The sequence below is a fragment of the Geotrypetes seraphini genome, chromosome 9 (assembly GCF_902459505.1).
Source record: "Geotrypetes seraphini chromosome 9, aGeoSer1.1, whole genome shotgun sequence".
Classification (NCBI taxonomy): domain Eukaryota; kingdom Metazoa; phylum Chordata; class Amphibia; order Gymnophiona; family Dermophiidae; genus Geotrypetes; species Geotrypetes seraphini.
Window position 1 is genome coordinate 178,835,415 of NC_047092.1, and position 24,184 is coordinate 178,859,598.

General features: G+C 43.3%; 2 protein-coding genes across 2 annotated transcripts in view; one reads left to right on the forward strand and one right to left on the reverse strand.

Annotated features, from left to right (window-relative positions):
• Positions 1 to 3,066: 3,066 nt before the first annotated feature.
• Positions 3,067 to 5,583, forward strand: NCBP2AS2 (NCBP2 antisense 2 (head to head)). The gene has a single exon (XM_033959403.1). It carries the CDS (start codon positions 3,250 to 3,252, stop codon positions 3,589 to 3,591), a length of 342 nt encoding a protein of 113 aa, XP_033815294.1. The 5' UTR covers positions 3,067 to 3,249; the 3' UTR covers positions 3,592 to 5,583.
• Positions 5,584 to 16,929: 11,346 nt separating this feature from the next.
• MELTF (melanotransferrin) overlaps positions 16,930 to 24,184 on the reverse strand; it is a 59,955-nt gene continuing 52,700 nt past the window's right edge. Inside the window, exon 16 of the mRNA XM_033958214.1 lies at positions 16,930 to 18,782. Within this exon, the coding sequence (XP_033814105.1) occupies positions 18,712 to 18,782 (71 nt within the window). The 3' untranslated portion in view covers positions 16,930 to 18,711. The remainder of the gene's footprint in view (positions 18,783 to 24,184) is intronic.

Consider the following 24,184-nt stretch of genomic DNA (forward strand, 5'->3'; position numbering starts at 1 on the left):
TGGTTTTACATAAATCTAGGTACTAAAACATTTTTCCCTGTTTGTCCCACTGGCCTCACAATCTATCTAATGTACCTGGGGCAAGTCTGACAAAGCTGCTGCTTTATTTAGGGCCATGTGTCATTGTCACTCCAAAGGTGCTCTGATCTACAATAATCATTCCCTTCTTCCACTCTCTGGTCCTGCCTGTGGGTGCCAAAGTGTTAAATCAAACCCTGCTTTCTAATGCTGACATTTATTATTGCTAGTAGTAACAAAGCAGTAATGCCAGAAAACACCTGTCCTTCTGGCATCACAGGCTACTCTGCCGCCCATATTACCTAACGAGCACTATGGTTTTCAATCTAGCGCTCAACTTCATTCCAAGCACCAGATGGCATCACGTCCAAGTGTATTTCTGCAGTCTCATCACAGAAGGCTTCGACTCTGCATGTGTTAGAAAGATGATAACTCCTGAAAAAAACCCTGTATTCCCTTTCCCGCCATCTCTCCTCACCGTGAATCAAGAAAGCCAACTCACAAATTGCTTAGTGATGCTAATTGACAGTACCTTAACTTAGGGTTACCAGATTTTCTAGATCCTGTAAGTCTCCTGGAAATGTCCATTTTATCTCATTTGTAATCCATCTAGAACTGCAAGGTTAAAGCAGAATAAAAATCCGCTGCTGTTCAATGTATTTATCAATGACCTGGAAACGGGGACGAAGTGTGAAGTTATCAAATTTGCGGATGACACTAAACTCTGTAGAAGGGTTAGAAATGTGGAAGAGTGTGAGGACCTACAAAGGGACCTAAACAAACTGGAGGAGTGGGCGAATAAATGGCAGATGGATTTCAATGTAGGGAAATGCAAGGTCATGCAATTAGGGAGAAAGAACCCGATGTTCAGCTACCAAATGGGGGGGATTAGTGTTAGAGAGAAGTAAACTTGAGAGATTTGGGTGTACTGGTGGATACAACAATGAAGTCAACAGCACAATACGCAGCAGCCGCGAAGAAGGCAAATAGAATGTTGGGTATTATTAAGAAGGATATTACGACCAGAACGAGAGAAGTCATCCTGCCGTTGTATCGGGCAATGGTGCGCCCGCACCTGGAGTACTGTGTTTAGTATTGGTCACCGTATTTAAGAAGGATATGGCAATACTTGAGAGGGTCCAGAAGAGAGCGACACGAATGATTAAGGGCATGGAAAATCTTTCATACACTGAAAGATTGGAGAGACTGGGGCTCTTCTCCCTGGAAAAGCGGAGACTCAGAGGAGACATGATAGAGACCTACAAGATCATGAAGGGCGTAGAGAGGGACAGATTCTTCAAACTTTAAAAACATAAAAGAACAAGAGGGCATTTGGAAAAGTTGGAAGGAGACAGATTCAGAACGAATGCTAGGAAGTTTTTCTTTACCCAGCGTGTGGTGGACACCTGGAATGCGCTTCCAGAGGACGTAATAGGACAGAGTACAGTACTGGAGTTCAAGAACGGATTGGACAATTTCCTGCTGGAAAAAGGGATAGAGGGGTATAGATAGAGGGCTACTGCACAGGTCCTGGACCTGTTGGGCCGCCGCGAGAGCGGACTGCTGGGCACGATGAACCTCGGGTCTGACCCAGTGGAGGCATTGCTTATGTTCTTATGCTAAATAAAAATCCTAGAACAGAGGAGATTGAAAGGGGACATGATCGAAACATTCAAGGTACTGAAGGGAATAGACTTGGTAGATAAGGACAGGTTGTTTACCCTCTCCAAAGTAGGGAGAACGAGAGGACACTCTAAAGTTGAAAGGGGATAGATTCCGTACAAACGTAAGGAATTTCTTCTCCCAGAGAGTAGTAGAAAACTGGAACAATCTTCCAGAGTCTGTTTTAGGGGAAAACACCCTCCAGGGATTCAAGACAAAGTTAGACAGGTTCCTGCTGAACAAGGACATATGCAGATAGGGTTAGTCTTGGTTAAGGCGCTGGTCTTAGACCAGAGGGCCGCCACGTGAGCAGACTGCTGGGCATGATAGACCACTGGTCTGACCCAGCAGCGGCAATTCTTATGTTCTTATTACTGATGATTTACAAGCTCTTTTCAATCTGGGGTATATTTTCTTTAAAATTCATCTCGACTGCTTCCTCCTAATCCAGAGGGGATTATCCTCTAGTGTTGCAAAACTAAATTAAGCGCAGCCTCCAAATTATTTGTAAAAAATATATATACAGTATATACATATATAAATACAAATGACCATCTTGAACCGTTTATTTATTTTACTTAAACATAAAATTAGGAAGTTTCTAGCTTTAAAAGAACAACTTTGGAACGTAAAAATAAAAAACCCAACCCAGACTTTAGCTTTTATGGGCTGGGAGAAGAGAGCGGTCTTCCTCCTCACAAACCAACAGAAAAATGAGTTTCAGAGACTTCTCCCCAGCTACAAGTTAGAATAGTCCAAAAGCTTTTGCCTAGCACGAACCAAGACAATCCTAAGGGGGGCGGGAGAAGTCACGTGAGATGGAAGGCGATGCAGCGGTCTTCCTCCTCAGAAACCAGCAAAAAAATGAGTTTGAGACTTCTCCCCAGCTACGACTTGGAATCGTCCAAAAGCTTTTACCTAGCGCGAACAAAGACATTCCTAAGGGGGAGAAGTCACGTGAGAGAAAGGCTCCACCGCAGTCTTCCTCCTCACAAACCAACAGAAAAATGAGTTTCAGAGACTTCTCCCCAGCTACGACTTGGAATCGTCCAAAAGCTTTTGCCTAGCGCATACCAAGACCTTCCCAAGGGGGAGAAGTTGCATGAGAGAAAGGCTCCGCCACAGTCTTCCTCCTCACAACCAGCAGAAAAACGAGTTTGAGACTTCGCCCCAGCTACGACTTGGAATCGTCCAAAAGCTTTTGCCTAGCGTGAACCAAGACATTCCTAAGGGGGGGGGGGGCGGGAGAAGTCACGTGAGAGAAAGGCGCCATCGCGGTCTTCCTCCTCACAAACCAACAGAAAAATGAGTTTCAAAGACTTCTCCCCAGCTATGACTTGGACTCGTCCAAAAGCTTTTGCCTAGCGCGTACCAATACATTCCCAAGGGGGGGCGGCGGGCGGGACGCGAGAGAAAGGCGCCAACGGGCTTCCCCTCAGGTCGATGGCCGACTCATCGGCCCGCCCAGTGGCGAGCCGATGCGCGCGAGCGCTGCGTAACCGGAGCGACGCGGGCCGCGCGCTCACAGGGCCGCTGTGACGCGCTTGAGCTGCAGAGCGGGCGCGGAAGATGGTGCTAAAGCGGCTGCTCTACTCGCTGGTCAACAACCGACAGCTCATCGAGAAGCTGGCCGCGTCGCGGCTTATGCGTCGGGCGGCGCAGCTGACCGCCTTCGCCCTCACCAAGGCGCAGATCCTGGGCTCGGACGCCGCGCGGCGCCTCCTCGCCTCCGACGCCATGCGCCAGCTGCTGGCCTCCGACGCCGTGCGCCAGATCCGCGAGACGGACCCGGCCGAGGTGGGCCGCAAGATGAGCCGGGTGGGCCAGAGCCTGGTGCAGGAGCTGCGCCAGAACTTCGAGGCCCTGAAGCAGAAGCAGCAGCAGCAGGCCAAGAGCCGCGGCAAAGAGTGAGGCCCGACGGAGCTGCTCAATAAAAGGCACAAGGCGGGGCCCTATGTTTCATGCCTCGAGTCTTTACTTTCTGCCTTAATGAGCGCGCGCTGTGGTTCTCCTCGAGGGGAAACTCCAAGTGGCCACCTCGGGCGAAGGGGGCTGCTGACCCTTTACTTGGCAGTGTGGCTCTCCTTCAACATCAGCCCATTAAAGGGTTAAAAGCTGGCCAGAGCCGGGGAAGGAACTTCCCTTTCACCATCTGACAATTAAAGGGTTAAAAGCTGGCCAGAGCTGGGGAAGGAACTACCATTTCACCATCTGACAATTAAAGGGTTAAAAGCTGGCCAGAGCCAGGGAAGGAACTACCATTTCACCATCTGACAATTAAAGGGTTAAAAGCTGGCCAGAGCCGGGGAAGGAACTACCATTTCACCATCTGACAATTAAAGGGTTAAAAGCTGGCCAGAGCCGGGGAAGGAACTCCCCTTTCACCATCTGACAATTAAAGGGTTAAAAGCTGGCCAGAGCCGGGGAAGGAACTCCCCTTTCACCATCTGCCATTTAAAGGGTTAAAAGCTGGACAGAGCCGGGGAAGGAACTCCCCTTTCACCATCTGCCAATTAAAGGGTTAAAAGCTGGCCAGAGCCGGGGAAGGAACTCCCCTTTCACCATCTGCCATTTAAAGGGTTAAAAGCTGGACAGAGCCGGGGAAGGAACTCCCCTTTCACCATCTGCCAATTAAAGGGTTAAAAGCTGGCCAGAGCAGGGGAAGGAACTACCATTACACCATCTGCCAATTAAAGGGTTAAAAGCTGGCCAGAGCCAGAGAAGGAACTACCATTACACCATCTGACAAATAAAGGGTTAAAAGCTGATCAGAGCCAGGGAAGGAACTCCCCTATCACCATCTGCCAATTAAAGGGTTAAAAGCTGACCAGAGCCAGCAAAGGAACTCCCCTTTCACCATCTGCCCATTAACGGGTTAAAAGCTGACCATTGTCCTGGCCTGAAAGCAAGGGATACCTATGTAAAAGATCAGCTAAAGGGGCAAGACCTGGACTTCAAAAGCCTCCTAAACCGGAATAAGAAACCCAAAACTTTTGTTTAACTGTCAGCTGAATAATCAAATACCCTTGCTATAAATCAGCTGGCTTTTTCTCAGGGGATAAAGGTGCAGTAATTAGCAATTGTTAAGGCATGATCTTGACTTATTCTTTCACTGGTAAACAAAAAACTGAATTACACTTTTGTGTCTAGTGTTCAAAGGTTTCATTTTATCAAACCACTACTGTCTTGGGAGAAAGGGATAGCAAAGGATGGGTTGGTCAAGCATGTAATAAATGTTGCCATAGCCACCGCTTCTGTCCTTTGGTCTGTTTAGTTAAGTGAATTAATAAATTACCTCAGTTCACTCACTACTACAGAATGGCTGTGGCCAGAGTCATGTGAAATGTAGTTTTAGGCCTATGCATTAAAAACATGATTTATAGCCAGTCTGTCCAACCACTATCTCCTCCTCTCCCTATGAGATCCCACACACCTGTCCACACTTTCTAGCTTTAAAATTTAAGTTTCATTTTGTCTAGAGAAGGTGCAGCAGCCTTATTATAGCACCCTAAACTTGTCTGGTTTTCTACGGTGTGGCTCCCTGATCTAGAAGAGCAGGAACAATTTTTACTTTGGTATTTTCAAGGTCTTGTCTCAGCACTATCGTAGGTCATGCAAGGCACCTGTTGCTGTTCATTTTTTATTTTGTCAATGTGATGGAATATCAAGTTAAAGGGCTTATGTGTTAGATTTTTGCATTCACTAGAACTTAATGTTGTGAAGTCAGAATTCCAGAGCTCTTTCTGCTAGCTGTACTCATCTCCCCTTCCCTTCAAATGTAATCAATTACAGAAACATATAGCTTTATGTACAAATTAGGGGTGATAGACTACAAAATATATTTAGTTGAAGTCTGAACAAGAAATGCTGTAAAATTAAAATATGGTCTTTAGGCCCCCTTTATCAAGTTGTGTTAGTTGTTTTTTTTTTTATCACCGACTGCTGCAATAAAAGCTCAGAAACACTAGGAATTATGTGAGTTTTTACCTTAGCGGATGGCAATTAACCCCCTGTCCGTCCGTCCGTCCATCCCCCCTCCCCTTAATGTGACTTGCTAAAAAAAGGGCTTTAATATTTTAAATAAATCTTTGACAAATTTGTCCTCAGAAAAAGATACACATCACTCAGATCCTGCTTCATGGATGCCCTCAAAGCTGATCTAATTATTCTCAGAGTAGCAAATAAACCTCTCAACACCAGCTTGGGTTGGTGGCAAAACAGTAACCACCAGTGCCAACACCTTTAATAATTTCAGGATATAATTTATATATTTGCTTTTGTCCTGCATCTGAAGTATTGGTAAATATAAGTATAAAATTATAAATGTACCCTGTTGTAAGACTATTTTTGAAGCTGGAGGGTACATTTTTACCACCACAGATCTCAAAGCCCTATTTAGAACATGTTCACTTTCTGTAATTTTATTTTTAATATAGTGATTCTAAGTAATTTCTGTGATTCAGAAATTTCATATCTTCTAAACTGTATGGAACAGTTTTATATAGAAGTGACCCTTGTGTTTTAAAAACACAATCCTTCTTGCCTCATATATATGCACACGAGCCAATTTCATCCAGTTATTCCCACCCATGTTCCCTCTAAGCCAGTTTCTCGCAAACCTTTCCAAGCTGCAGCACAGTAAACTCAGGACCGCAGCTGGAGGGTCTCCACACATGTGCAGACGTTGACACAATGATGACATACATGTTGACATCACTTCAGTGTCAACGCATGCACGAAGGCCCTCCAGATAGGGGCCTAAGCCTGTTTATCCTAAAATAACTGTGCCGGTGGAGAGGTGCCCTTGCTGGCTGACTCGCCTATACAATGTGCCTCTGGTGGCACACCTGGAATCTCGCTGCAATACACCACTCTAAGCGGAGCACATAAGCAATTATTCATACAGTCTAGGAGTGTTGCTTACAGATTTTACAGTTGTTCACACAAATGCTTGCAAATCAGGAAAATTGTCAGTTTTTAGAAATTGTTGCTCACACAAAAAGCATTTTTTAGAATTTACAAGAAAAAAATGTACACAAACCTGGCCCAATCCTTACAGGGAGTTTTGATTACCACCCTTTCCTAAATTCTTGTGGCTAGTGATTGATCTAGCATAACCTCTAGAGATCATAATTATACCCTTTCCCTCCTCCCCACATGAAGAAAAAAAGGCCTTTCCTTTATATGGGTCCTCCATCTAACCCAAGAGCAGAAAATAGACTTTTTTGAAGAATAAAAGTATTTTTCTTGCATTTGTGATATTTCATAAATCAAGTGCATTGTAGTAAAGGAATAAGTACTTTTTATGCAAACAGATATGCAGTGTTCTCCCCAGGGCCTTTCAGCCGGGCGCTCCACCCAGCTAATTTAGATGAGCGCCTGGCTGTAATCTCGATCGCAATCCTGCTGCTGCTGCTGCCGCCTTCTGCTCAACATTTTTTTAAAAACCCTTCTCACCGGCTTGGAGATTTACCGGGCTGACTCGGCACAGCCTGAATCGCAGGAGCCTGACTTTTTTTTTTTTTTTAACGCCAGCAAGCGACTTGAACCCATGCTCCGGGGCTCTAACATGTGCATGCCGCTTCTCTCCGAAACCAGAAGTCACGTCCTGAGGGAGGAAGAGAAGGGAAGTTGGCATGCACATGCCCCGGAGCATGGGTTCGCTATAGGAGACAGGTCAGCTTACAACTTGCTCTTGCTTGCTTCGGGCTTTCTTCGCTGCCGGATCCTGCCTACTTTCTGTTTCCAAAAGTAGGCAGGACCTGGCAACGAGGAAGGCCCGAAGCAAGCAAGAGCAGCGAGTTGTAAGCTTCCTTCCGTTGCTGACTTATGGAAGGAAGCTTACAACTTGCCTTAGTCCAGCCCTGCACAACATGTGGCCCAAAATGGATCTCACTGCCGATATGGCTCTCACTCCGCTCTCCTTTGAAGATCAGCTCAGGAGGCAAGATTTAGCCTGAGATCAGACGAATATTAAAGGGCATTTGAAGGCATCTGAGCAGATTGAGGAGAACATGTCCTGTTTTTCCATGCCTAAAAATACCACCTTGTCTAATGTAATCTCTGATCAGATCCTTAAGAGTGATGCAACTATGTATGCTGGACAGTCTCCTCCAGTAAACAAAGTTTTAAAGGGCTCCGAAGTGTAGTATTGCCAAGGGATCTGTCTCACAAGTTTCTGACGCTGGCAGATGTAAGCACAGCACAAGAAATAGAGACTTGTGGCATTCTGTGTAGAAAGCTGATGCATAATGAATTTACTATTACCCATGTAATAGTGCCAAAGCAGTCTGCTGGACCAGACTACAGTACAGTGATATGGAGAATGTGGAAGAATTATTCAGTGTTCAAGATCAACATGATCTCCTCACAGAAGAAAGACAGAGAGAAAGAGACAGGCCTAGACCAAAGGGGAAAGACAGGAGGCAGATACTGGAGAGGGGGGAGAGAAGGGAAGGAGATAGAAATGTCAGACCATGGGGTGGAGTGGGAAGGAAGGAAAGGAGAAGAGAGATGCCAGAGCATAGGGGTGGAGACAAAATATGGAGAGGGGTTGAAGATGAAATAAATCATGTACAAAGGAGAGAAAGGGCACAGGATATAGAGTTTATTGAAGGGACATAGAAAGAGGGAAGATACCATATGGAACAGAAAGAGGGCAGACACTGGATGGAAAAGGCAGAAAGGGTGGACAGTGGATGCAAAGGGCAGAGATAGGGTGGAAAGTAGATGGAAGGGGTAGAGAGAGGGTAGAGGCTGGGTGGAAGGGGCAAAGAGAGAGGACAGATGTTGCATGGAAGGGAGCGAGGACAAATGCTGAATAGAAAGAAGAGAAGATGACTAAAGCAGAAACGACAAAAGGTAGAAAAAAAATATTTTTGTTGCTTTACGTAGAATCAAGTAGTATTGTAACTGTATTGATTAAAATTTATCAATAGGAAATGGAAATAAGGCAATTTTGGGAGGGAATAAACCCCTTTCCTTAGGTCAGGTCAGGACAGGATACCATAACAGCTGTATACTGTACTGTTTTGAAGAAAGATTTGGCCTCTGAAAGCTAATTGAAAAATGGATTAGTCCAATAAAATGGTATTTTCATATTTCTCATTATTTTATTTCTATTTGTTAATTTGTAAAGTGGTGACTTATGTAGAAGTTTTTTTTCAAATTTACATCTACTGTCTTTATATTTTGCACAGTATTAAGGGACATGTTTCACTGTTTCTGTGGTGTTGCATTGTATGCAGAGTCTGGTTTGTTGGTTCAGTTTAACTTTTGTCTACATATTTCTATTTTTAGTTTGTGATTATTCCATATTGGGCGAGGGTGTATCTGTGTTCTGTGTGTATGAGAAGGACATGGCTTTCTGTTAGCATCGACTACAGGATCAATTGACTGTGTAGGATCTGGTTTGTTTAGTTTTACAATGCATTTTAGTTGGTGTTCTAGTGCTCACTGCAGTGTTTAAGATGCTGCCTTTTCCTAGATGCACCCTTATTGTGTGACTCATGGATTATTACTAAAAATATCTTTTTTTTATATAGAGGAGGGGGTTGTTAAAAAATGATTAGCACTGGCTGTCATATATACTAGGTACACCACTGGATTTAATGACTCTATTCTAACTTTACTGTTGACGTAGGTGTTGTCCCCCCCCAACACACAGACACACATTATAAAGAATTAAATTATAGTTGTATTATCATCAAGTAGCTTTCAAATGACATTATAAGCAAATAAAAATAAAATATTTTTAATACATTGCTAATTATTACCTGCATCTTTACCTATACTGTTTTGCCCTAGCTCTTACTTTGCACTATAACAAAATAAAAAAGAAGCAGATAAAGATCAATCACACAGGTGCCCTTCAAGGCTCAGTAACACTTCTCCATAAATTATGTGGAAGAGGTCTGGAAGTGAGGATAGCATCTATTTCATATCCTCAGTGAGACCTCAGGAAGGAACCTAGTGATCAAAACATTATTAGAGGTGTTGTACAGCCATTTCTTGTATGACTGGATGAGCTATATTTATCTTTTTTTTTTTTTTTTAGTTGTTTAAATTCATGCAGAAATAAATGGTTAGATTGAACCTAATGACTTCATTAACGCATTTCCCTTTTTTAAACCTCTATACTATTTGAAAGAGGGTGAATATCTAATTATTCACTTCTAGAATTGGATACTTCTTAAATTTAGTAAAAATATTCTGGCACAAGTATCAAACCTTAAAAAAGGAAGTCATATCGAGCATTGGAAAATAATAATGAACTAATAAAAATAGTATACATTTAGTTTTCCCCACTACCAAATTTCCCCGCCCTGCCCCACCCGGCTACTTTTTCATGCCACCCGGCTGGAAAAAATTTCTGGGGAGAACACTGGATATGTTTAAAGTGCTCTTAGCACCTGCAAAGCTTATGTATGCGAGATAGATTTCTTTTAATGTGTGGATACAGCAGTTCTTCTCAATCTAGTCCTCAGGGCACACCTAACCTGTTAAGAGTTTCAAGATATCCACAATTAATATTTATGAGATTTTCATGCACTGCCTCTTTAGTATGCAAATCTATCTCGTGGATATCCTGTAAACCTGACTGGTGGGGTGTGTCCAGAAGACAGGGTAGGGAAGTGCTGGACTACAAGTAACCTATTTTAGTTCAAGAATCTTACTCATCTCAAATCGGTCCTTGGGGTACACACTTGGCCAGTCATATTTTCAGGATATCTGCAATGAATAAGCATGACATCAATTTGCATACGAAAGAGGCTGGGTATGCAAATTGATCTTATGCATATTGATAGTGGACATCCTGAAATCCCAGCTTACTGGGTTGAGAAGCACCTTAAAATACTCCCGTTATCAGCCTGTAATTTCCTTCATTGCTCTGTTATCATTTTTGTGAAGCGGGACAAACTGCTTCTTGGACACCGTAATGCGAAAGTATTTGACTACCTTGTTATTCATGTTGGCCATTAACACATGCAGTTATCACCACCTTTATGTATTGTTCATTGCTGATGATGATGGTGTATTTTAAAACATTGGCTTCTCTTATAGCTCTTTTTCATAATAGATTTTTGCCAGTAAGATTAGTTTTAATGATTGATATTTGCTTTTTTAATAAAGATCATGTTTGATTTCCTTATGGGGAGGGAATTTTATAAGGAGAGATCCCTGTAAGTCAGTGTATCTCAGACTATGTGCCTCCTGAGAATCCAAGTGTGCTGCGGCACACTGAAGAGGAAGAGAGGTGTCTGCCAGCTGACTTCCCTACGCGGTACAGCGCCAGTGCTGCCTGATTCGCTGAAGGCCTGCATGTTTCCCCCTTCTCTCTAGCATCCTCCGGATTCCCCCCTCCAGCCTCCCAGTTTCACCTTTAAAACTAATTACAGCAGCCTGCAGAGGATCGCTGGTAGGTAAAATGATTTTATTTTCAATATAGTGATTGAAATGTCAGTTTTGAGAATTTATATCTGCTGTGTATATGAAAAATGAACAGAGAAAATTGCATTACAATTAGTAAAGGGAATGGAATCTGGGGCAGAGCTTGGGTGGGCCTAGGGAGGTCTATGGTTAGGGTATTTAGTTGATATTTGTTAGACTTAGGGCAGTGGTCTCAAACTCAAACCCTTTGCAGGGCCACATTTTGCATTTGTACTTTGAGGGCCTCAGAAAAAATAATTAATGTCTTATTAAAGAAATGACAATTTTGCAGGAGGTAAAACTCTTTATAGTTTATAAATCTTTCCTTTTGGCTAAGTCTTAATAATAATATTGTAATTTATAGCTAAAGACACAAGATATCAAGATATTGAAGGGAATTGACTTAGTAGAGACAGAGAGATTGTTCACTCTCTCCAAGGTGAAGAGAATGAGAGGACATTCGCCAAAGTTAGAAAGGAAAAGATTCCGTACAAACGTAAGGAAGTTCTTCACCCAGAGAGCGGTGGAGGTCTGGAACGCTCTCCCGGAGGCTGTTATAGGGGAAAGCACCCTTCAGGGATTCAAGACAAGGTTGGATAAGTTACTTGCTAGACTCAAATAGGGCACTGGTCTTTGACCTAAGGGCCGCCGTATGAGCGGATTGCTGGGCACGATGGACCACTGGTCTGACCCAGCAATGGCAAATCTTATGATCAAGAAACTTTTATTTTACTTTTGTGATTATGATTAACATACTGAGGGCCTCAAAATAGTACCTGGCGGGCCACATGTGGCCCCCAGGCCGCGAGTTTGAGACCACTGACTTAGGGGGTACTTAACTTGAAGTAGTTGAGAAACAAGTGCTTCTTCTCTTCGGCCCTCTTCCCTGCTGGCATCCCCTACTGGCATCTCGGGGCCCATCTTGAGGGCCTCTGCATATGCGTGGACGTCAACGTGATGATGTCATGCATATGTGTGATGTCATCATGACGACATCTGCGCACTTCTGGGTCCCTCAAGCCATGGCCAGTACCTTTAGTGTGCCACGGCTCGAGAAAGTTTGAGGTACCCTTCTGTAAGTGGTAGAAAGTTGTGTCTTCCCTGTCTAGCATTTCTTTAGTAGAAAGGCAAATGGAATACCTGTGTACTGTGATTAGAGCGCTAAAGTTCTTAGCAGGGGTAGTAATTTGCATTCACAGCTCACCAGCAGAGTACCATCTGTATACATTATGGAAAGCAGAAATAATATAAACATGTGAGGTCAAATAAAAAAGAAAGCCAGGAACAGTTGGTGGAGACAGAAGTGATAGTAGGAGGCTTAAGATGACTAATCAGAAGAATATTAATTAAGCAGTGGTGAATAAATCAGTAAGAGTACTGCACCGGCCCAGAATTGTTTTCCTTCAAGTAAATTAATACTCCATATCATTTTTCTTGCAACACAGCTTTATAACAGTTATTGTTTCTAAGTCAAACTAATTAATTTCAGAAAACAGGACTCTAGATGCCATTTGTGAGAATTTCCTTCTGTGAAGACTGGAATGGAAAGGAAAGTGGCTAGAAATGTGAATTGGGAAGTGACGAGGAAAAACTAGACGTCCAATTTGACACGGACAAGAGGACATGAAATGAAGCTAAGGGGGGGACAAGTTCAGGACAAATATCAGGAAGTTCTGCTTCACGCAGAGAGTGGTTGACACCTGGAATGCTCTCCCAGGGGAGGTTATTGCGGAATCGACCATCCTAAGTTTCAAAAGCAAACTAGATGCACATCTACGAGAGGCATAGAAGGATATGGGTGACTAAAAATTATACCAGGTATACACCTGGTGGGGCTCCACATGTGCGGATCGCCGGACTTGATGGACCGAGGGTCTGATCCGGAGATGGCGCTTCTTATGTTCTTAGGAGGACCACAGCTAGTTTACAAAGGTATAAATGGGAATGGAGTAGATATCACACCAGTCACAGAAGAAAGTATGAGCAACATGAAAATTAAAAATGGACGAAAAACAAGAGGCTGGGAATGAGATACATTTCAGGGTGTTGTAGGACACAGGAAAAGCTCTGCAGTATTGGAGAAGTGTAGGTGTAATTCTTCACAAACATGGAGAGAGAACTTACTTCAGTGGTTGGAAAAGTAAAGGAGACGCTGTTGAAAAGGAAAGGGAATACACTAGACGATCCTGGACCTGCTGCTCACCAACGGGGACAGTGTCACAGATGTATCGGTGAGAGAAGCTTTGGACTCCAGCAACCACAACATGGTGTGGTTCCACCTAAAGAAAGGAACCACTAGGTCAAATACTTCGACTAAAGTCCTAAATTTTAAAGGAACTAACTTTCAGTGCATGGGGGACTATGTCTAAAAAGCGCTGCAAAACCAGAGGACGACGGACAGTGTGGAGGCACTAAGGTCGGCTCTGAAATCCACCCTGCAAGAAGCAACCAACATTTACATGAAAACCACAAGCAAACGGCGCAGAAAAAAGACCACATTGGTTGTCTGCGGAGATCTCAGAACTAGTAAAGCAAAAAAAACCAAAAACAAGCATTCGTAACCTACAAACAATCGCAAAGGCCGGAAGCTAAAGAAACCTATCTGGCAAAATCTAGAAATGTTAAGACGGCAGTCAGGGAGGCCAAACTCCGTATGGAAGAAAATATAGCAAGACAGGTTAAAAAAGGGGATAAATCCTTTTTTAAGTACGTTAGCAACAGGAAGAAGAACTCAAGCGGTATTGTGCGCCTAAAAAAAAACCTAACGGTAACTTCGTGGACTCGGATGTAGACAAAGCAGAACTACTCAATAACGACTTCTACTCAGTCTTCACCCGCGAAGCGCCAGGATCCGGACCTCAGCTACAGACAAAGGGGTGCTCGGAGGACCCATTCCGGGACTTTGCATTTACCACAGGCAATGTCTACCACGAGCTATCAAAGCTAAAAGTGAACAAAGCTATGGGCCCAGATAATCTATGTCCCAGAGTATTTCAGGATTGAGAGATGTCCTAGCAGAACCGTTAGCTGAGCTTTTTAATCTTTCCCTAAGCAAGGGAAAAGTTCCCTTGGACTGGAAAACTGCCAAAATTATTCTGCTCCATAAAAAGGGATGCAGGTCAGAGGCCGAAAATTACAGACCAGTGAGTCTCACATCAATAGTATGGAAACTTATGGAAACGTTGATCAAAAACAGATTGGACACATTTTTGGATGACGAAAGATTAAGGGATCCCCACCAGCATGGCTTTACTAAGGGAAGGTCTTGTCAATCCAATCTGATAAACTTATTTGACTGAGTGACAAAAAAACTGGATAAGGGAGAGTCCCTGGACATCGTGTATTTAGACTTCAATAAGGCTTTTGATAGTGTCCCACACCAGAGGTTATTGAACAAGATGAATACGATGGGCCTTGGAGAAACACTAACAGCATGGGTAGAAGACTGGCTTAGCGGCAGACTTCAAAGGGTGATGGTAAACGGTACTCCCTCAAAAACGTCGGAAGTGACCAGTGGAGTACCGCAGGGCTCGGTCTTGGACCCGATACTATTCAATATCTTTGTAAGGGATCTGCCTCAGGGACTTCAAGGCAAAATTACATTATTCACTGATGACGCTAAATTATGCAACGTGGTGGGCAGCACAGCAGAACCTAACGGCGCAACCATGCCCGACACCATGGAACAGGACCTACTTTTACTAGAACAATGGTCCAGTACTTGGCAACTGAATTTTAATACCAAAAAACGTAAGGTAATGCACCTTGGTAACGGAAATCCATGCAGAACGTACACCCTGAATGGTGAAAACCTAACAAGAACGGGACTTGGGAGTAATCATCCGGGATGATATGAAAGTTGCCAATAAGGTGGAGAAAGCGTCAGCAAAGGCCAGACAAATGCTGGGATGCATTAGAAGAAGCTTTATCAGTCGAAAGCCTGAAGTTATACTGCCGTTATACAAATCCATGGCGAGACCTCACCTGGAGTACTGTGTTCAGTTTTGGAGGCCACATTATTAAAAGGACGTGAAGAGATCAATGGAGTCGATTCAGCAGGACTCAGGACTCAAAGATCTCCCATATGAAGAACGTCTGAACAGGCTACGCTTATATTCTCTCAAAGAGCGCAGAGAAAGGGGGGACATGATAGAAACATTCAAATACATCAAGGGCCGCATTGAGGTGGAGGAAGAAATCTTTTATCTTACGGGTCCCACGGCGACAAGAGGGCACCCGCTAAAACTCAGGGGGGGGGGAGATTTCATGGGGACACCAGGAAATACTTCTTCACCGAAAAGGTAATTGATCAATGGAATGGTCTTCCACGTCAGGTAGTTGAGGCCAGTACCACGTTCGACTTCAAGGGACGATGGGACTGGTGGGGTCGCTCCAGAGGAATGCTTAAAAGATGGATTCTTGAGGAGGGAGGGTTCTTGAGTGGGCAGACTTGTTGGGCCGTCGGCCCTTTTCTGCCGTCATACTCTAAGACGGCCATGGCAGACTATTTTATCTCTTGGCTTCTGAAATCCTAGACTCCAACAGCTCACAAGAAGATCATGTCTAAGTAACCAAAGAATTAAGTTGAGGACACACATTAGATGTAATTTCAGCAAAGCTTTGATAAAAGAAGGGGAGGACAGAGATGGAAGATGGATGGTTAGCACAGAGAAAGAAGGAGAGCCTGATCAGAAGACAACCAGAGCTTGGGACCAACATGATTTGAAAAATGACCAGACAACAAAAGGTAGGAAAAATAATTTTATTTTCCGTTTTGTGATTACAATATGTCAGATTTGAAATGTGTATCCTTCCAGAGCTGGTGTTAGACCGCAAATGTGAGCTAGGATTTAACAGAGAGAGGAAAAGTATTTTTTGTTTGTTTATTTTGTTTACACACAGTGCCAGTGTGGTAGGAGAGGGCAAAGGGGATTAAGAAGCTATAAAATAAACCCACCAAGATGTTTGAAATAAACCATCCAATTGGGCAGGAAAATTGAATCAAAAAATTGATTCAATAGGCTGAATCGAATCGGAATTTTTTTTCCCTGAATCGGGCAGTACTACCCTGGAGGGTGTTTTCCCCTATAACAGACTCCGGAAGAGTGTTCCAGTTTTCTACCACTCTCTGGGTGAAGAAGAATTTCTTTATGTTTGTACGGAATCTATCCCCTTTCAACTTTAGAGAGTACCCTCTCGTTCTCCCTACCTTGGAGAGGGTGAACAACCTGTCTTTTTCTACTAAGTCTATTCAGTATCTTGAATGTTTCGATCATGTCCCCTCTCAGTCTCCTCTTTTCAAGGGAGAAGAGGCCCAGTTTCTCTAATCTCTCGCTGTTCAGCAACTCCTTCAACTCCTTAACCATTTTAGTCGCTCTTCTCTGGACCCTTTCGAGTAGTACCGTGTCCTTCTTCATGTACGGTGACCAGTGCTAGATGCAGTACTCCAGTTGAGGGCGCATGGCCCGGTACAGCGGCATGATAACCTCCGATCTGTTCATGATCCCCTTCTTTATCATTCCTAGCATTCTGTTCACTCTTTTTGCCACCGCCGCACAATACGTGGACAGCTTCATTGACTTGTCGATCAGAGCTCCCAAGTCTCTTTCCTGGGAGGTCTTTCCAAGTACCGCCCCGGACATCCTGTATTCATGCATTCATACATACATCACTACACTTATCCACGTTGAATCTCATTTGCCATGTTGATGCCCATTTCTCGATCTTGATTATGTCATGTTGAAGATCTTCGCAATCCCCGTGTCTTCACTACTCTGAATAACTTCGTATCGTCCACAAATTTAACCACCTCACTCGTCATACCAATGTCCAGATCGTTTATAAAAATGTTGAAGAGCACAGATCCAAGCACTGATCCCTGCAGCACCCTACTGGTGACGCTCTTCCAGTCTGAGTATTGTCCATTTACCCCACTCTGTTTCCTATGCTCGAGCCAGTTTTTAATCCACATGAGTAATTCACCCTCGATTCCATGGCTTGCAATTTTCCGAAGTAGTCGTTCATGTGGAACTTTGTTGCACACCTTCTGAGCAGTTTACATGAGCTTCTATAAAGGAGTTACCATACAGAGTTACAAAAAGCTTTTGCAAGATGTTACAATACATGGAGCTCTGTGGTGGTGTTACAGTACAGAGTTATTAGTACCGGCATGGTTATGCCATAATCAGCCATTCTACTTATATGCACACATTTATACCAAATCAATCGTCCTACGTTTATACACTTATAATACTAAATTTACTATTGCAGCTAAATACAGGCAGTCCCCAGATTAAGAACAAGTTACATTTTTTAAGTTGTTCTTAAGTCAGATTTGTATTAAACTCAGAACTTGTACATTTTAAGATTCTTGCTGCTTACCTCTGCTCCCAGGTGACAAAAGGACCAACTGTCCCTACCAGTGTTCCCTCTAAGGTACAGCATGCACAACTACACACCGTTCTTAATGTGGCCGTGCGTCATTCCTGAATCTGCTACAGGAGAAGTGTTGGAGCCTATGCCACTGGAAATACTGCTCAGTGAAATCAAATGAAGCCACAACCACATTCTTAAGAACGAGTCATACTTAAGTCGGACGTCTGTAACTATATTTACACACCTCCTAAAGATGTTGGCCATATATCCATCCCTGAAAGTTCTAGTTATGTAATATAATGTACATTAATGTCATTTAGCACCCAGCCCTAATGCACATTAACTACTCCCCCAATGCTGAAAAGCGGCAAGTGTCACTATATTTTTATTGTCCTAACTTTCCAGTCATCCATGCTTTATGAACCTAAATTTATGAACTCATCTCTAGACAACACCAACGTAGAAACCTAATTCATAACTTTAACCTTCTAAAGCCTTTGAAAATTGACCCCCACCGTCTGTGTGTCATCCTTATTAATCCCTTTGGAACATTGCAGGACCTGGCATCTCTTGGCATGATTGTATTTTTTTTTTTTCTGTATTTAGCGCAGGCCTTTTCATTGGTAGCTCAAAGCAAATTATTCTCATGCACCAGACAGGTGGGTAAAGTGATCTAAGCTCACAAGGAGCAGTCAAATTTGAACACTGGTTTCCCTAGTTATAAATCCATTGTTTTAACAACCCTCCACTAGCTAAGCTGAGGGTTCTTAAAGCTGTCCTGGGGGGCCCCAGCTAATTGGGTTCTCAAGATATTCCTAATGAATATGCATGAGCAAAATTTGTATGCCTGCTCCCTACTTTATAGGTAAATCTCACTCATGCATTCTCATTAGGGATATCTTGAAAGCCTGACTGGTTAGGGATCCCCCCAGGACAAGTTGAAAAACCACTGAGCTAAGCTACAATCTTGACTAGATTGTAAGCTCTTGTGAGCAGAGACTCTCTTCTCTGTTTTGATGTTCAGCATTGCATATGTGTAGTAGTAATCTAAATTCTTTATTACTCAAAAGACAGTTACAAATAGTGTCCTCAGCCCCTGGGCAGTGGTGTTACAGATCTGAGGGATCCCCAGGTACAGTATTCTATTCTGGTGTTTTTCAGATCTGTGAGGAATACCCGATTCATTGAATGTTCTGGACCAGTTCTTCTGATCCTAATGGTAGAAATTCACGGGTGGAAGCTAAGCAGAAGGAAGCTGGAGAGGAACAGCAAAGCAATGGTCCCTGAATTTACAGCTGCTGTATAAAAAAAGAAGAGAAAAAGACTCAGTAGAGCAGGGGGGGAGGTTGGCTCATAGCATCCACTTCATAACAGCTCAGGTGGAAAATACAAGCACAGCAATTAGTCACATAGTACATGACGGCAGATAAAGACCTGAACGGTCCATCCAGTCAGCCCATTAGTTATACCCATTAAAAATACATGATTAGATTAACTTGTCTCTTCTTTGATATTTCTGGGCCATAGACTGTATAGTAGAGAGTTGCGCGGGGACAGAAATCCCACCCGTCCCCATGAGGAATCCCCTCCGTCCTCGCCCTTCCCTATAAACTTCAGAAATAGTTATTTCATTTAATTATGCTACTGAATTAAAGGCTCTGATAGAAACCCATTTACAAATAAGCAAAGAGACTTTATTAATTTGGAAATATTAATTGGGAAGAATACATACTTTGTAAATGGGTTTCTACCAGAGCCTCTAATGTTTATAAATTTTTATCAACACAACTAATATACTATTTTATCCTGAAGAAAAAAAAAAAAAAGAAATATAATTTTTTTCCTACCTTTGTTGCCTGGTTTCTGCTTTCCTCATGTTGTCATTCAATTCCTTCCATCCACCATCTCTCTTCGTCTTCCATTTGCTCTGTTACTGTGCTTCTCCCTTTCTCCCCCCCCCTTCCAAATTGGTCTGGAACCCATCTTCTTCCCTCCGCTCCCCCCATAGTCTGGCATCTCTGTCTTCTTCCCTGCCAGCTTCGCCCCACTCTCTCTTCCCCATTTCCTTTCAGCGTCCTTCTCCCCCCCCCCCCCCATCTTCCCCATGTCCTGTCAGCGTCCTTCTCCTCCCTCTGTCTTCCCCATTTGCTTTCAGTATCCTCCCCCTCTGTCTTCCCCATGTCCTTTCAGCATTCTTCTTCCCCCTCCCGTCTTCCCCATGTCCTTTCAGTGTCCTCCCCTGCCCCCGTCTTCCCCATGTCCTTTCAGCGTCCTTCTCCACCCCTTTTGTATTCCCCATGTGTTTTCAGCATCCTTCTCCCCCCTCTGTCTTCCCCAGTGCTTTCAGCATCCTTCTCCCCCCTCAGTTTTACCCATTTCCCTTAAGCTTCTTTTCCTCTCCATTCCACCTTTCCTCCCTTTCTCCCTCCCTGCCCCTTACCTTCGTGACGCTTCCCTGCCCGACCGACAACAGAACAAGCCCGGTCCGACAAACCTCCCTGCCCTGAATCCAGCCTGCTGTAAGAAAGTAATTTAGATTCGCAGCTACAGTGCAGGGAGGTTTGTCAGACCGGGCCTGTGGTCGGTCGGGGGAAAGTGCCACGAAGGTAAGGGGATCTGGCCGGCTCTGCACCCCTCCCTAAGGCTGCCCCGTGGTGGACCGCCCCCCCCCCCTTGGTACGCCACTGCCTCCCTTGAATTTTTCCTACCTGCCCTGCCACAGCACGCAGCCGACCGGAAGTCTTCCCGATGTCAGCGCTGATGTCGGAGGGAGGGAGGGCTTTGCTTAAGCCCTCCCTCTGACATCAGCGCTGACATCGTGGAAGACTTCCAGTTGGTTGTGTGCTGCGGCAGGACAGGTAGGGTAAAGAAGACGAGCCTCGCGGCTCGAGTACATCTAACCCCGCAGGAATCCCGCAACCCTAGGGGGCGTCCCCACGGGATCCTCGCGACCCTAGGGGGTATCCCCACGGGATCCCCGTGACCCGAAGGGGGAACCTGCGGGATTCCCGTTGTCCCCGTTCCCGTGCAGCTCTCTACTGTAAAGTCCATCTGATATTGTCCTAGGTTCCAAATGCTGAAGTTGCCATCTAATCAAGCCATTGTGACCTCACTGCTGAGGTTGTCTCTTAGGCATTGGTGGAATGAGGCATTATGACATCACAATCTCAGCTCTGGAATGTTGCTACTCTGGGTTTCTGCCAGGTAACATAGTAAATGACGGCAGATAAAGACCTGAACGGTCCATCCAGTCTGCCCATAAGTTATATCCATTAAAAAATACATGATTAGATTAACTTGTCTCTTTGATACTTCTGGGCCGTAGACTATAAAGTCTGGTATTGTCCTAGGTTCCAAATGCTGAAATTGCCGTCCAAGCTCACTCCAGCCTATTCAACCATCCTGTTGTTTGCAGGAAATCTACCGTAATGTCTGGCCAGTAGCATCCTCATCTTCCATATGTTTTAAAGGATCACACTGGTGCACCTGGGTTCATCAGGACTCACACAGGATGGCTCAGATTTGGCAGAAATTTGCTAGCGCCTGCCCTAATGTATGCTACCAGATTTCAAGCCATAGACTGGGCAAAGATGAGAGATACAATAGCAGGACTAGCCTTGAACATTTATCAAAACAGTTACAGGCATTCAGTGGGATGATTATAACAACAGAGGAGAGCAATGTAAAAATGAGGTTGTGTATTCATTTCCTGCCAGTGCTCTGCGAGAAAGATTGCTTTTAACACTCCTAAAAGCTAAGTTACACAGATTTTCATATTTCTGATCTTATTCTGATTATAGAATTTTATACCTGCCTAAATCCTCTCTCTCCTCCCTAAACTGCTTCTTGATAAGGGGAAGAAAACTCTCTCTGTTCTTAACTAATGGGAACTTTGGTTCTCTGCTGACTTTTAAGTTATATTTTCTCTTGGCGCCCTTCTCCTAGGAAACGGTATAAGAAAAAAATTGAACCACTGAAGGCGGTCATAGCCAGGATACTGAGGAAGCTCAGAGAGGTTCTGGTGAGTTCCCTTAAAGATTGTTCAATAAATCCTTAGAGACAGGAGAGGTTACGCAGGATTGGAGCAGAGATGGAGCAAAAGTGGTTGCAGAGATGAAGCGGGAAACGACAGGCCAGTAAGCCTCACTTCGGTTATTGGAAAAAATAATGGAAGTGTTGATGTAGGAAAAGAATGAATTTCTTAGAATCTAATGAGAACATAAGAATTGCCACTGCTGGGTCAGACCAGTGGTCCATCGTGCCCAGCAGTCCGCTCACGCGGTGGCCCTCTGGTCAAAGACCAGCGCCTTAACTGAGACTAGCCCTACCTACGTACATTCCGGTTCAGCAGGAACTTGTGTAACTTTGTCTTGATTCCCTGGAGGGTGTTTTCCTCTATGACAGACTCAGGAAGAGCGTTCCAGTTTTCTACCAAGGGAGCAGTATGTACTGGGAGGTGAAAGGCTGACATGTACTGATGAGGAGAAGGACCTTGTGGTGACAGTGTCTGAGGATCTGAAGACTATATGAATAAAGTGTGACAAGGCAGTGACTATAGCCAGAAGGATGCTGGGCTGTATAGAGAGACGAAACCAGCAGAAGGTCATTGGTGAGGCCCCACTTGAAGTACTGTGTTCCATTTTGGAGACCGCATATGGCAAAGGATATGATGACAACATGGTTCCAGAAAAAGGCGATGAAAATGGTAAGAAGTTTGAGTCAAAAGGCGTACAAGAAGAGACTGGAAGATCTGAATATATTTATACTCTAGAGCAGTGGTTCCCAACCCTGTCCTGGAGGACCACCAGCCAGTCAGGTTTTCAGGCTAGCTCTAATGAATATACATGGGGCAGATTTGCATGCCTATCACCTTCATTATATGCAAATCTCTCATGCATATTCATTAGGGTTATCCCAAAAACTCAACTGGCTGGTGGTCCTCCAGGACAGGATTGGGAACCACTGCTCTAGAGGACTGGAGGGATAGAGGAGATAAGATACAGATGTTTAAACACTTAAAAGGTATTAATACAGAACCAAATCAAGTTTCAAGTTTTTATTAAAATTTGATGTGTACACATTGTCAGATATTTCAAAGCGTATTACAAATCTAAAAATGGGGAAAAGACAATATAGTACATTAATACAAAATAATATGTACTTATAAAATTCAATACAAAGGGATGAACTACAATAATTCAAGCAAAGAGAGAGCATGTATGGGTAATACATTGGGGGGCAAAAAGTGAAAAGAAATTTAAAAAAAGGGGGGGGGAAGATAAAAAATTGAATCCTGCAAATGAAGACTGATAAGCAATTAAAACTCGGTAATATAAAATTGTAAACAGAGAATAATCGTCTTGTCTATATCTGAAAGGCATCCTTATGCAGAAGGCTTTTTAGAGAGCCTTTGGATTTTTCTAATGATGTTTCTCCACACAAATAACTTGGTAAAATATTCCAAAGCTGAGGAGCTATGACTGAAAAAATAGTGGACCTCCTTGTACCAATAATTTTTAGGGAGGTAACAGTGAGAAGATGCTGCTCTGTTGATCTTAATGTCCTAGATGGAGTTTACGGTATAAGAAGACGGTCAAGAAATATTGGTGCATTTGATAGCTGGATTTTAAAGCTTATTAAAGCAATTTTGTTTGCGATTCTATAGGAAATCGGTAATTAATGTGCTTTTTTCAGAAGTGGTGTCACATAATTTGTGAATAAAAAGCCAAAAACTAGTCTTAAAGACATTTGGAGCATTGAGACAAAGCAGCAGATTTCTGCGTCTCAATGGCCATGAATTTGGATTTGGAGTATGAGATGTACAGCTTTAGCATCTATGAGCCAGACTTGGTTTTTCTTGCTGCATAGATCTTTTTGGACCCCTGTTAGGTTACAAAGGTTAGACAGTTCTAAATCTAATAGATGCTGGCACTGTCATCTTGCTGTAGGGACACTGGATCATTAGCTCTATCATTGTCCCTTGATCCTCAAATCCTGGAAATCCATTTGGGGTCAAATTATCATGATATTGGAAGCTCCACTAACATTATCATATGATATAATATTGTTTGGAACGATATTATTACCCAAATCAGAATAAATTGCTCCTCATCATGACAGGAGTAGCCATGCAGCTGATAATGAAAAGTTGGGATAACTTAAATTATAGTTTCTGGTGGGAATCCCTATGCCAGATTTATAAGTTTGAAAACATGAATTCTTTACAGTTAGGACACCATAGCAAATTCAAGGAAATTTGGGGCCCGTTAACAAAATATTGTAAGTTATGAATATGACTAATTAACATTATTATTACTATTATTATTTCCCTTTGATTCATGATTGATTGTCATATATATCCAGGAGGGATGGGGGGGTGGGTTAGGGGGGGATGGGGGGGATAAAACAGTTTTATATTATTTGTTGGAATAGGGTGCAGTATGTTATATTACTTGATTGTTCATGTGTTTGCACTTTGTATTTGATATAAAAAATGAATAAAGAATTTTAAAAAAAAGAAGTAGTGTCACATGATCGTATTTTTTTTGAATTGGTGATCATTTTTATTTGCCGTATTTTTTATTATTTGCAATCTTCTCAATTCTTTCTGTGTTATGTCCTTATACAATGAATTACAGTAATCCAACCTAGAGATAATTGAAGAGTGAATTAGAATGTTTAGGGCTTCTGGTTCTAACAT

What these genes read in the sequence shown, in the direction of transcription:
- NCBP2AS2 (XM_033959403.1), top strand. Translation starts at nt 3,250, where the DNA reads ATGGTGCTAAAGCGGCTGCTCTACTCGCTGGTCAACAACCGACAGCTC.